The sequence below is a fragment of the Amblyomma mixtum genome, chromosome 8 (assembly GCF_055824585.1).
Source record: "Amblyomma mixtum isolate Tamu chromosome 8, ASM5582458v1, whole genome shotgun sequence".
Taxonomy (NCBI): domain Eukaryota; kingdom Metazoa; phylum Arthropoda; class Arachnida; order Ixodida; family Ixodidae; genus Amblyomma; species Amblyomma mixtum.
Genome location: NC_143019.1, coordinates 56,768,483 through 56,781,783, shown reverse-complemented (window position 1 = coordinate 56,781,783; position 13,301 = coordinate 56,768,483). Strand labels below are relative to the sequence as shown.

The 13,301-nt window shown below is 50.4% G+C and overlaps 1 protein-coding gene across 14 annotated transcripts in view; it reads left to right on the top strand.

Annotated features, from left to right (window-relative positions):
• LOC149332560 (MAP/microtubule affinity-regulating kinase 3-like) overlaps positions 1 to 13,301 on the top strand; it is a 634,516-nt gene that overhangs the window by 608,199 nt on the left and 13,016 nt on the right. For 9 of the 14 annotated variants that reach the window (XM_089558192.1, XM_089558197.1, XM_089558191.1 and 6 more), the window contains 6 exons: positions 96 to 195; positions 1,416 to 1,546; positions 1,639 to 1,855; positions 4,027 to 4,366; positions 7,238 to 7,381; positions 10,092 to 10,175. In XM_089558192.1, coding sequence (XP_089414318.1) covers positions 96 to 195; positions 1,416 to 1,546; positions 1,639 to 1,855; positions 4,027 to 4,366; positions 7,238 to 7,381; positions 10,092 to 10,175 — 1,016 coding nt within the window. The remainder of the gene's footprint in view (positions 1 to 95; positions 196 to 1,415; positions 1,547 to 1,638; positions 1,856 to 4,026; positions 4,367 to 7,237; positions 7,382 to 10,091; positions 10,176 to 13,301) is intronic. The other 5 variants (XM_089558205.1, XM_089558199.1, XM_089558194.1 and 2 more) reach the window with 4 other exon arrangements.

The window sequence follows — 13,301 nt, the reverse complement described above, 5'->3', positions numbered from 1 at the left end:
TTTTACTGCAGTCCTCTGTGCTTTTCCAGCATCTACAGCTGCGAGCTCGTTTTACCGCAACTCCTAATTTCCTGCCCTGTTTGTTTATTTTGTAGGTGATAATGAAAGACAAGTGGATGAACATAGGTTACGAAGACGATGAGCTAAAGCCCTACTTGGAGCCTGAAACAGATTTTGGGGACTCCAAAAGGATAGGTAAGTGCTGCCCCACTGACGTCTGGTGGCCTTTGCTCACATGCCCACCGTCTACTAACTCCCCACTTGCGAAACCATTTGCCTCGACTGTTCGGGATACCCAGCTGTTCATTCACTGGTGTGCCAGTGCCTGAAAATTCCACCCATGCAGATTTGGGCATCGTATCCTCTGTACCGTCATTGTGCTTAAAATGCATCACCAATTTCTCAATCAGTGATTTTTGGAATGAGAATGCCTCATAAAAAAAAAAAAAAGAAATCTGGATGTCTGCTTGCCTTGTGGGAAGTTCAGCCTTTTTGTCACGTCGGTGCTTTGAAAATGCACCTCCAGTGGCCTGCATGTGTCAGTTTATCACTTCCCCACTGTTATGTCCCCCAGAGTAAATCTGTATTCCTCGACTCTGACCCTTGAGCATGCCACCTCGTGTGTTGTGGGCAGTTGTTTGTGCACTGTCGTGTGTGTAACTCCTCGCCATGTCAAGTTTCGTGACCTGCTCTGTTTGCTGATATTTCTTGGCCAGTAGATAGCAGAGCTCCTGTGGAAAGGCTAGCGCTTCCATGAGTTCAAGCTAAATTATGCTCACAGCTGTCCTCTTTGTATGATGATTGGTGGTACTGAGCACCGAACTAAAGTTCCCGGCTTATTGTCAGGCTACTGGTTGGTCACCCATCACTGCTTCACCTTGACTTCTGAACAAAGCTTTTGAGGCATGATGTTGTTGTGCGGAAGATAGTGTAGACAACTTAATATTTGATGTATTTTGTCTCTTCATGTTAGCGTTATGGGAAGTTTTGCTGTGGGTAACCAACAACTCACCTTCATGGTTTCGCCATCTAGCTGGCAGGACGTGTGCCGGCTTACTGTGCCAGCTGTCATGTCCCATTGCATTTCAACATTATCATCCTTACATGGGCCAGGTCATTCGCTGTCATTTTCAAAACTGCTGCGTTTTGAGTGGCATGCTGCCTGTTTTCCTGTGACAACCCATGTGACGGCCCTTATTAACTGTCTTTTCTCGCCCCTTCTGACTTCATTGTGATGCTGGCTGACCGTGTGTGTGTGTCCTTTGCCTTGCTTTGGGGTCCCATCTGGGACCACTGCTGTACTAACCTGTGGCTTCGTCCTCCTTCCATCCCTTCCTTCCCCTCCCTGCCATGCTGCTGCTGCTGCTGCCATCGTCTCCTCCTCCTCCCCTTGAATGCCCCTTCGGGAACGGCAGCTCTGTCTTCCCGCGCAGAGATCCTGATGTCGATGGGATACAGCCGGGATGAGATAGAGGATTCCCTACGCAACAGGAAATATGACGACATTATGGCCAACTACCTGTTGCTGGGCAAGCGGACCACTGAGGTGAGAGGAAGAGGCATGCCCCCTTCTCCTTTTTTAAAGCGGGGGTGGGTAGTAGTAGTGTGTGCTTACGACGTCCCCGGTGGTCCTTTCAGAACGAGAGCTGTGATTCGAGGTCTAGTTCCAGCTTATCCCTGCGGACATTGAGGCCCAGCGGCGTGGAAGCGGCGGCCGTGCCTTCGGCGCCCAGCCAGTCCCCCTCCCACGTCAAGGTGCAGCGCAGTGCCTCGGCCACGGCCAACAAGCCCCACCGCAGGCTCAGCCACGGCGCCACGGAAACGGGGGCTACCCAGGCGGCAACCCCCAGCGCCGGTCAGTCTTCGCAGCCCTTTCGCTCAGCAGGGCCACTCTTCACTTGTCTTCTGGAGAAGTCCCAGCTGATTGTGTGCTCTTGGTTAAGCTGGGGATTTCGTGGGAGTTGTCGTGGTCTGGTGCCGGCACAACAGGATCTCAAAAGTTGCAACACCACTGCCGGCACCTTTTGCCAGCTTTAATGTTTTGTTACCTCTTCATGCGTTTCCTAACTACAGGGCTCATGTAGCTAGTGGAAAGCTGGGCAGGTTAGATGTTATCTTGAAAGAAATACGAACCGCACAAAAACGCTAAGAGAGGGACATTGTAGAGGGAAGTGCTTATGTATAGGGGAAGGACAGCTGTGCCAACTGTAGCTTTGTGGTGCAGACGTGATTTTGTGCGCCATGCTGCACCAAAAGCATTAAAATTGGCTGCAGTTGCATCGCACTGCGCCAAACATTGGGGAGGCACAGGGGGGTGCTTACGGATGTGCATGTACACACAGCTTTTTTTGCCAAAAGAAGGCTGTACGGTTGATCCAATAAAGATGAATTCATTCCAAAGCTGCAGGAAAAGCAGTAAAATATAAAAATGGCTGCGGCTTAGCTCGGCTAAGCCCAGTGATGCTAGCGAAAGCTTTGTTATGCGTGGTTATGCTGTGTTGCCAAGCCAGGTAAGACTCAACCTCTTTGTCCATCGCCGAAGCCAGTGGCGGAGGCACAAGCAGCTGTGGCTGCCTCCAAAGCTCTTCGCTGCTGCCTTTCAGCATCCTTCAACCGCCGTTGAGCCATTCGACGCTCCCATCCTTTGCCCGTATCTGCCACAAGCTTGGCACGTTTAACTTCCCTACCTCTCGCTAAATACTTAGCATGATTGGCAACGTCAGCGGGATGATCAGACTCAGCCCATCATTTATGCGGCCGTCTTGACTGCGTAGACTGTCCTGGCCGACTCGCTTCATCCATAGCGAGAAACTACGAGGTGGCAGTGTATATGAATCCGAGAGCGTCATGTGGCTGACACACCTCTTCTCCTCCACTTGAAGGTCAAATGTACCGCGCCGATGACCTTAGCTTGACGAGGCTAGCAAAGCTTTCACTTTAAAAGCTAGATATAAGGGAGACTCGCAGAGAGCATCACCAAGGTGTACTATGCAGCAGCCAGAACAGCAAAAAAGCAAAGGGGCAGACCTCGATCTGGCTTCTTGGATGAGGTTCATGCTAAGAAGGCCATGCAGCAGTTCAGTGTAGGAAGCATCAGTTCTAAGCAGCCGCTGCCTCCGCCTTGGATGTGACGAATGATGGCTCTTGCCAAATCATTTAACTAAGCCATAGCCTTGTTTGGATGAGATTTTTTTTTTTGTTGTGATCGACAGTGCCTGCTGGCTGTCGTTTTCCATGCCGGCTTATGTGGGACAATACACTGGTGCATGCCAGAATGAGTTTTGACGAGTTCTGGTCAAGAGGCTGTGCTGCTTCCCATTAAAATTGTTAAAACTGGATAGCCTGCTGACTGCGGCTTTCATGTGATGAAGGGGGGATCGAATCGAGGCTTGTGGCAGCAGCATTTTAATGGAGTCGAAGTGAAAAAAAAATGCCCATGTGCTGTGCAGTGTCTGTGCATGTTAAAAAAAGAAACTCCGGGTGATAGAAATGAATCTGGAACCCTGCACGGTGGCATCCCTCTCAGCCCACACATAGCTTCAGGGTGTGTACTGTGCCAGTTCTGTAGGATGACTGCTGTAGGATGACTGCTGTAGGATGACTGCTGTTGGATGACTGCTGTAGAACGACTGCTGTAGTACAAAGACTGCTGTAGTACAAAGACTGCTGTAGTACAGAGACTGCTGTAGTACAGAGACTGCTGGAGTACAGAGACTGCTGGAGTACAGAGACTGCTGGAGTACAGAGACTGCTGGAGTACAGAGACTGCTGGAGTACAGAGACTGCTGGAGTACAGAGACTGCTGGAGTACAGAGACTGCTGGAGTACAGAGACTGCTGGAGTACAGAGACTGCTGGAGTACAGAGACTGTTGTAGTACAAAGACTGTTGTAGTACAAAGACTGTTGTAGTACAAAGACTGTTGTAGTACAAAGACTGTTGTAGTACGACTGCTGTAGTACGACCGCTGTTGGATGACGGCTGTCGGATGGCGGCTTTGTGATTGTGGTGCTGCTGCTGCTCGTAGGCACCCCGGCGGCCGGAGGAGGAGGGGGCGCCGCCTACAAGCGGCAGAACACAGTGGACGTGCAGCCCTCCCGGGAGAGCCCGGGCTCCCCGCGGGCGGCCCCCAAGGCGGTGCTCAAGAAGGCCGGGTCGGGGGGCACCGCCACCACCCCGCTGGGGGGCAGCTCCACCAACGCGACCAGCAGTCCCTCCAAGGCAGCGGCGGCGGTAGCCGTGCGCAAGGCCCCCAACTCGGCACCCAACTACATCAAGGCCAACCTGAGCGGCATCCCCCGGCGCAACACCTACAACTACGCCGAGGCCAAGGCAGGCAGCCCTGCCACCATCGACGCTCCCGCCAGGTGAGGAGGGGGGATGATGATCACTTCTGGTGGTGCCGCCTCTCACTTATGGAGCATCCTCCGGCACGGTGCATTCCTCATCCTTTGTTAGTGCATTATGGCCAGTGCAAAGCACATTGTGCCCAATCGACTGTGTGCACCTGGGTTTCATTCATTCTCAACAGGACAGTGGATCACTTGTGAAGGTGAGAGGCTGCAGTGGTAATGAATGCAACGAAGACAGATGACAGAGAGGGAAAGTTTCAGAATATCGGCAAATAAGAGGTCTCCTGCTTCAAGTACAAGCTACACTGGGGACTTTTAACGCATTGAGAAATTAGTGTGGGATTTAGTGTTATGATCTTCATGCCCAAGCTAGCTCACTTCCATAGCTTCAGAACAGCCATTTTACTGACGTATTTGGCAGGGAGCCTTTTTGCCATGTCTCTGTGCTGGTCCAGCCGGTTCGTGTGCACTTTGTGAGATAACAGTGCCAGTGGTGAGTGAAGATATCTCAGGAAACCGACCCTTAGGTTTGTTGAGCTGTGGCTTATTGCAGTTCCACCTGCATCAAATCGCCCAAGCACCGAGGTTGCTGAGATTTAGCTGCGTGTTTTCCCAGGCTTTTACATGCCTGCCTTGGCACGGTTGGACATCTGTGTCTTGCGACAGCATTTGCTGTGCATTCTGCATAGCTCGGCAGGCCGCAGCGTGCGCTACTTGGCAAATTTTAGTGTGATGAGTCACTTCAGTGTGATGGAACTGTTTGCCAGTATAATATTTCTGGACATTTTCTTCAGACAACTCGGTGGGTTCATTAGATATAGCAGTTTCTTATCAAATGTAATCTGTGGCGATGAAGGCGGCTTCTCGCTGAGGTTTGTTTTCACCCCAGTGTCACTTTGCCAGCTTAATTTCCATTATCAGTATTGGTTTTTTGTTTTCTCGCAACTCGAGGCAAAACGAAGGGAAGTTTTAGGGAATTCTAGCAGAGGGCAATTGTGCGAGTTGCCGTCCTTGTCTTGTGGCTCACGGCGCCAGTTGCGCGGTTGCCGCACTGGAAAAAAAATGCTGAAGAGTACATGCGTCCCCGTGGGCTTTCAAGGGGGCAGTAGCACATCACATTTTTGTGGCCACTGCATTAAGGCGCACTCACGCTCGAAAACACGAGCATGTCTCATCTCTCGGAATGCCGAGCTCATTTAACTTCATTAACCGTACTAACCGTTCTCACTTCACTGTTGCATTTTGTTCCTGAGCACTGACCAAGCATATCGGCAGCTACTTACTTGCGTTTCGCTGCTAACTGGCCGTGCCATTTGTTTGTGTGGTTTTTCACGTTTGCACGGGTCGAGCAAAGCCAGAAATTGCATGGCGTATTTTATGTGGACAAGGCTTGTTTGCTTTAGTTTATTCGGCGTTGCTTCATTTGGCTACTATTTCACAGTAGCCTTTTGCCTGCTCATCATTATGTAGTGCATAAATAAAGGGTGTAGGGGCAGCAGCTTGCCATTTCAGTGGCGCGCTCTTGAAGCGGCAGTGAGTAAATTAGCTTTGTGGTACTGTGTTACGCAAGCTCTTTGCTGCTTTGGCAGTTCAAGCAGGCCTGTATTCTTTGTTAAACGTTAAACATTACTTATTTCCTTGAATAGAAAGGTATCGTAGTTCTCATTTTTAAACATTTAACTATACAGCATGAGTGATAACTAGGCCAAGCTTGAAATGGTTAGCAAATGCTCATTTGGGGTGATGCTTGAGGTAGCGGCTAGTTTCAGGGAGAAGTTTCACCCACAATGCTGATTGCTATTCTTGTGACAGTGGTGCCCTGTAACTACTGTCATGAGACATAGAGACTTTCTTTGTTCAGTGAAGCAACATGAAAGTGTTAGTGCAGGCAGTACGTAGTGTTTGGTGAACAGAGCATGCAGTTGCTGTGCAAGACTCTGGGCAGGCAGTGAGTTTTTTATTGGCATAGAGTTTGCAGAAATGTGTGGAAAGTTTCTGGGCAGGTTATGCCTTAGGCTTTGCATTATTTTGAAGGAATACAAGTTCGTTGTATAGCTCAGCGCTTGTTTTTTTTTTTTTTATTCTGAATGGCTCATCTGTCATAAGCAGCTTCTTGCCGTCCTGTCCAAGGGCGGGGCAGAACAGACGTGAAGTGAAACGGGCGGGTTTTTTTTATCTGTTGCGTTGAGGCTGAAGCTGAAGCAGGCCACACGTTATGCGTCTATGTAAGGTAAACTCTGCAACGTGGAACGCAGATCGTGGTTCCCGCGTAGCCACCACTCGAACAGACGTCTTCAATAAATAAGAAGACTGCTGTCAGGGAAATCTTTTTAGGGCTTTTTTGTCATCCCTCATAGCTGCAACTGCACTTTGTAATAATAGGGGCTTAGCTCATGCGCTGCACCTAATTTCACTTGCGCAGCTACAAGTGGCCAACACGAGTCTGAGTGACCATTCATTAGACCATCTATCATGCATGGCTTTGGCAACTAAATGCCCGTGTTGTGCCAGGTCTCTGGGACACGGCCTTTAAGTTTGTGGCAACCAGCGTCAAAAGCAGCTATGTGAAGGCCAATTAGGGGCCACTGGGCTGTTGCTGCTGTCTGTCTGTTCTGCCCCTCCTTACATGGCGCTGTTGTTTGCTCTTCGTGTTGTGGATGCCAACCGCTTTTCCGTCAAGTTTTTGTCGCTTGCCGCCGCGGTGGGTTTGTTTCTGTTCTGCCGGCGTTGCAACGGAGAATGGGAAAAGGGGCCTGCGGCAAAGGGGTTGGGAAGGGGGGGGGGTTCGGCCTCTGAGCTGCGGAAGAAGCGTGTTCGTTCCTGTCTGACGTTGCTGCCCCACCACCCCTCCCTGGCCGCCGCGGTGTGCGCCTGCCACCAACACAGCAACAGCTCGCTGCTGGAGGAGGTCGGGGGCGGGGCGACGCCGATGAGAGCCCGAGGCCACACCAAGTCGGCCTCGGTGTCGTGCACCGGCCGTTCCTCCGACCTGGTGCCTCTCTGCCCCTCCGACCCGCTCAGGCCACCAAGGTATACCACACACCACACGAATCGGTACACTGCCCCCCACCCCTTCCACTTGTCCCCCTGGTGTGCCCCCGGTGTGATCCCAGTGGTGTCCCCCTCTTGTGTCAACACGTGGCAACACTCCAGCAGGCCATGCTCAACACCTGTAGGGTACAGGTCTAGCTGTTCACCTTGGAGGCTTCCACGGGGTGCTTTGCAAATAGCTTGAAAACTCCTTAGGTGCAACCAAGAGTTCTCCCGAGTACAGTGTGTTCAAATATGTTCAAGTGAACGGTAATAATGATAATGTGGTCAGGCAGAAGGTGTCCTTGTGCAGCATATTTTTAATGGGCCATTAAAAAGCGCACTATTCAGGGGTTGAAAGGATCTGAAGGCAAGAACAAAGGCCATTCCTCAATGAAGTATGGGTTACTGCCCTTGTAATGGGAAGTTGGATGAGATAGGGCGACTACAGCTGACGTGCAACAGGGTTAACGGGATCATTGGGAGAGGCATTTGTCGTACTGTGGATGTAGTTAGGCCCGTGATGGGGATCATGACTGCCCATCTGCATTGGGTCACCGCACCACTAGAGCAGTCTCGAACGGACCTGAAAAAATTTGCATTATAGATAACAAGACCTCTTCACAGCTGGAAAAATCTTTGTTCTTTATGATCTTTATTAATCTTTATGTACGATCTTCATGATTTATGAGGGCACTGCTGAACTGTTGCCACACTTGGGGGCCACCGTCACGACCTGTCCTGTGCCCTTCTCATTGTCCATGACTGCTGCACAACACAAGGATTACGACCACAAGGGAAACCCATTCACTGTTGTCGCACTCTGGGTGTGTTTTTGCACGTGGCTGCTTGCATGCTGCTTTTCCCGCTTGCTGCTTGGGCTTCCTGGCTGTTTGGTGTTCGTTGTGGTACCCATTCCCCATCTACATTTGTCTGCACGGGCCCACATTTTGAGGTGTTCCAACTTTGCAGATGACTAGCTTGCCATTGTTGCAAGTTGGTCGTCATTTCTACTGCCCCATCCTGGTTCCTGGGTGAACGGTGGGAGACAACCATTTGTGCGTTTGAACCGGGTAGCACTTGGAAGTGTTGTTGGGTAGTGTGGCAAGCTCGTGCTGAGTGTGCGTAGCTGAGCTGGTTTAATTATTTTTTTTTAAGTTTATGTTAAAGAAAGCGCATGTTCAAGTTTTGAGAGACTGTTTGACGTCATTTATACGTGTTACACAAAGTCTCCGTGTGATCATGTCCATCCCGTCTGGCTTAAGCCGTGTTGGTGAGAATTGCTAATGCGAAAAGAATGTGAAGAGTGAATTGTGAAGTGTTTTGTATCCTACAAGTGGCATTTTTTGTGAATCTGTGCTGCAGAAATTTAAAGTCTGTTGAAATGGGTCAGTGCTATACCGTATTTACTCGCATAATAGGCGCACCCCCAGTTTGGTAGCGAAAAATCAGATTTTTTTTATTTCCGCGCGTAATAGGCGCACCCCGAACTTGGTACTGTGATCAATACTGTATTTACACGATTGCAAGCCGATGCTTCGCCCCCCCCACCCCCCAATCTTAATTTTAACAGTTTTTGCTGAACTGACTACTAGTCCTCACTAGTGCTGCTGCTGTCGCAGCTGGTGCGGACCCACAGCACGTACAACAACATCGCGGGGAACAGCCGCACACAGTTTCCAGGGATGCTCACGTTAAACGTCTGTTTGGAAAGTTTCATCTCTAGCCGGAAACGTTCCCGACTTAGGCCCACGAAAACCTTGGCGCTTGGAGTAGCGTACGAAAATTTAAGCACGCCGCAGTCACAACTGCCGCACTTCTCGGCCACGTCGAATTTCCGTCCTGCCGCACGCTTGCCTTGTTCGAGAGCAAACTCCCAGCCGTGTAGCTATTAAGGTGCTTGCCCGTCGTAAACAGCAACGCTCGGCGGCAAAGCCACAACTACGATGAACTAACACGCTACCACAGACCCCGGCACCGCCGGCACTTTGACAACCACAAAAAAAAAAACGAGCTGGTGATGCTGATCGCGATATCGATATCAAAAGCTCGCGGCGGAGGAAAATGCTGATGATAATGATGAGCTTGGCCTCGGGCGCCGCCCGGAAGCTTCTGTGTGCGTGTGTGGCCTCCGGGATCAAGCGCCCGTTGCGCGCAGCCGGAGCTGATTGCGGAGGCCACGGCGCGTGCATTTCGAAGGCTATTCCTGCGTGGGTCATGGAAAGTTTCGGTGGGGCCCTTACACGGATCTTTTTTTTTTTTAATATTTCCTTCGGGAAAACGGGGTGCGGCCCAGACACAGGCGCGTTTATGCGGTATGTTCAATTTTGCCAGTTGAAAAATTTCCGGAAATTTTACCCCGCATAATAGGCGCACCCCGAACTTTGAGCCGGATTTTCTGGAAAAAAACTGCGCCTATTAGTATGCGAGTAAAGACGGTATGTAAGCTGTGCCGCATTGTGAACAGCGCTGCTTCAGCGTCGTGCCGCGCCGATTGTCCCTCCGACGCTGGTGGCAGTCGTTGTGGTGATGGTGCTTATTTCTGGCAGTGCGGGAGGCCTTTTTCTTTATATATATATATATATATTATTCTTCTCTGTGCTTTCTTATATTGGCATTGTGCTGTGCCTGTGTGCGATCTGCTGGTTTTTTCCTTCTTTTTTTTTTTCTTCTTCCTCTTTACTTTCTTTTTTTTGTTTGTTTGTTTTAGAGAGACAAAGGAGGTTAGACAAAAAACCAGGTCCGGTTCGTTGTTGTCCCATTGGAAGATTCGCTTGCCAGTCAATAAGCCCAGGTAACAGGCCTCTCTCTGTCTGTGCCGCTGCTGTGTGGTGACTGCCCCCTTCCGTTGTGTTTGAGAGAAAGATAGAAGGACACTGTTCTTCGGCTCGCGTGCCGCACAGCTGCGTGGGTGCCACGCGCAACAACCGCCTGCTGCACCGCACTGCCCGCGGCATAACTCGTTGCACAGGCTTTGCAGCTGGTGAGCACGCTCTTGACGCACGTTTGCCCGGTCTCCCCGCTGGTCCCTCGGTTCTTGCAGATGCGCATTGTCCTGCACTGTTCAAGCCGTTGAAGGTTTGCGCTGTACTTCGCGAAGGCGTGGGTTGCGACCATATCGTAGCTACGCGGTAAATTCGACTGCACGGTGATCATGCTGTACAGCTGGCCAAATCTTTAGCTGGCGTGCGCAACGGCCACTTTTTCCGCGCTCCTGTGCTTTGTGACGAAGCAAACTTGGGGAAAGCTAAATATTAAGCAGGGGTTTAGTGAGCATCTGCTTAAATTTGGTATCTTAGCAAGTTTTGCGTGGTCATAAGCTGCGGGAGCACGGAAAACGCGGCCGTCACGCACGCCAGCTAAAGATTTGGCTGGCTGTACCTCTGAACATTGCTGGTTCTTTGGGCTGTCTTCGATTGACCCCCCCCCCCCCGGAGGGAAAATGTGGAATGCACAGGTCCATGCTTTTTTCTCTTCTCTCATCACCTGATTTCTAGACTGTGGCTTGAAGCTTTTTTTTTTTTTTTTTCGCATAAAAATTAAGGACGGGGGACATGGTCGTCATAATTTCAACGAACAGTAAAAGCTCGTCACTTCGAACTCCAAGGGACTGGCAAAAATGTTCAAATTATCCGAAAGGTTGAAATATCGAATGACCCCGAAAAACTCGAGAACTGCTCGCATCACGGTAAATTTATTGGCTGAGTGATATTGAGATGACAACGGCTATATTGCTTGCATGCTGTCAGTAGCAGTGGGGCAGAACTGCTTCTCCAAAATCATGAGGGCCACCTGCATCCTTCACAATGGGAATCTGTGGAGTTCCACCACTATCACGGCACACCCGTGATAAGCGTCGCCATCGCGTGTTTGGAGGCATTACTGTGCAAACAACGGCACATGATGAGTGCGGGACAGTAAGGACGGAAGCGAAGGAAACTGTTCAGTGATGCTGAAGTGGCAAATGGGGGAAAAAATGTGGGAAAGAAAACACCAGCAACACGCCAATCAGCGTCCGAACTGGTGCTCAGCCGGGTCGGGTTGGCTGGTTGATGCTGTTGGTCGCTGGTAGTTGGCGACGCTGCCGACTGGTCGGGGCTACAGTAGCTGCGTGACGTCTGAAAGGATATAACCAGTAGTCATCTGTGAACAGAAACATGCAGGAGCGTGCAACGGAGGGGGGGGGCGCGAGCATGGAAAAGTCGCTGGAAAGGACTAAATTTCGTTCGTGGTTGTGGGTTCTCTGCGATGAGAGAATGCAGTGATTGAGCACGTTTATGCACTCTTCACAGCATATATTTTAGATCTCGTATAAGTAAGGCTATTTCGACGATTCCTTGCCGCGTTTGTCATATCCAGATGTGGCCTTCTTGGGAGCTTGGCGTGAGACCCGTAGGGTCCAAATTAGTGAGCGTCTGACATCATAGATTAATATGGGTGTTGGCCGGGGCCTAGCCTCCAGTTCGAATTATCCGCATTTCTGAATTAACGAGGGTGGAATGAACGAGCTTTTACTGTACCACTGAAATCAGGATCCCGCACTTGATGAAGGGCTAAGTGTGTCGTGACAGTCAGTACGTGTTATCGCGTGCCCGTGTGAATACGAAGTGGACCAGGGCATTGACAGTGGGACCAGCTTGGAGTCCGGGCAAATGTGCTGCTTAGTCCCACCCGTTCGACTTGAACTAATCACCTTCGCTGCTTAATAGTGCTGCACTTGCTGTGTGGAAGTGCTTCTGTGCGTGCATCCCTCGTGTAGTGGTACACGGCCCGGCAAGGACGAGGCGTGTGAATGTGCTACATGCGCCATCTCGTAACTATTCCAGCGTGTGTTGAATCACCGTCACACAGTTCTGTATCTTGCATGCCGGCAGTGTAGTCTAGTCTCGTCAAGTGGGAAGGCGTGTCGCCAAACAAAACACCGCACATTTTTGTTGCAGTAGTCCAGATCCTGCAGTTGTTATGCATGCGGTCTGACAGGTTTGGCACCAGGGATAGCATAATTTATTGAAAACGCGACATGCTCCTAATATTGCATTGGTATTTTTAATTGAAAGTTTGCATCAATGAGCACTTCATTTCAGAAGTATTCATTTTCTGCAGCGATAGCTGCCGCAGATCAGCGACTGTCTTTGGCACTTTTTCTCACTGCTACTATTGTTGCTGCTCTTGTGGGGCATTTTTTTTGCCTCAGTTGTCACAGAGTGCGCTAAGAGGCGAAAACAAACAAAATTCAGCTGCAGACCGCACCATCACAGCGTCACTTAGCTGCCATGTGACCTCTGTACAGTCTGCAGAGCTGTGACTTTGGCATTTCTTGCCTCAGTTGTCGCAAAGTGTGCTGAGAGGCAAAAACAATGGCTGCCTGGTTTGTAGGCCTTGCGCATTGTCAGAATTCTTTGTGTAAGTGAGCTATTCCTTGTGTAGCAGCTACATATTTTGATAATTAACGAAGGCTTCTTGCTAGCGCGTAGAGGTATTGCACCTGTTCTTGGTTATTGACTGATTTTGCAGGCAGTGTACTATCGCGCTCAATATGAGTTGCAACGCGCGATCATCGACCGGAGCTCGTTCCGTCGTGTGCCTCCTCCAAACAGTCGCTCGGAATTCTGGGAGAAACTTTTTCCTGAACGGGGGTGCTGTTGTCTCCTGGAACAGCAGTTTCTCCCAGAATTCCGAGCGACTGTTTGGAGGAGGCACACCACGGAACGAGCCCCGGTCGATGACTGCGCGTTGCAACTCATATTGAGCGCGATAGTACATGAGTTAAGTACTTAACGTGCTGCGAGCTTCGACTTTCGGGCCCTGCCGCGGTGGCTCAGTGGTTACAGTGCTTGGCTGCTGACCCAAAAGACGTGGGTTCGATCCCAGCTACGGCGGCTGAATTTCGATGAAGGCGAAATTCTAGAGACCCGTGTGC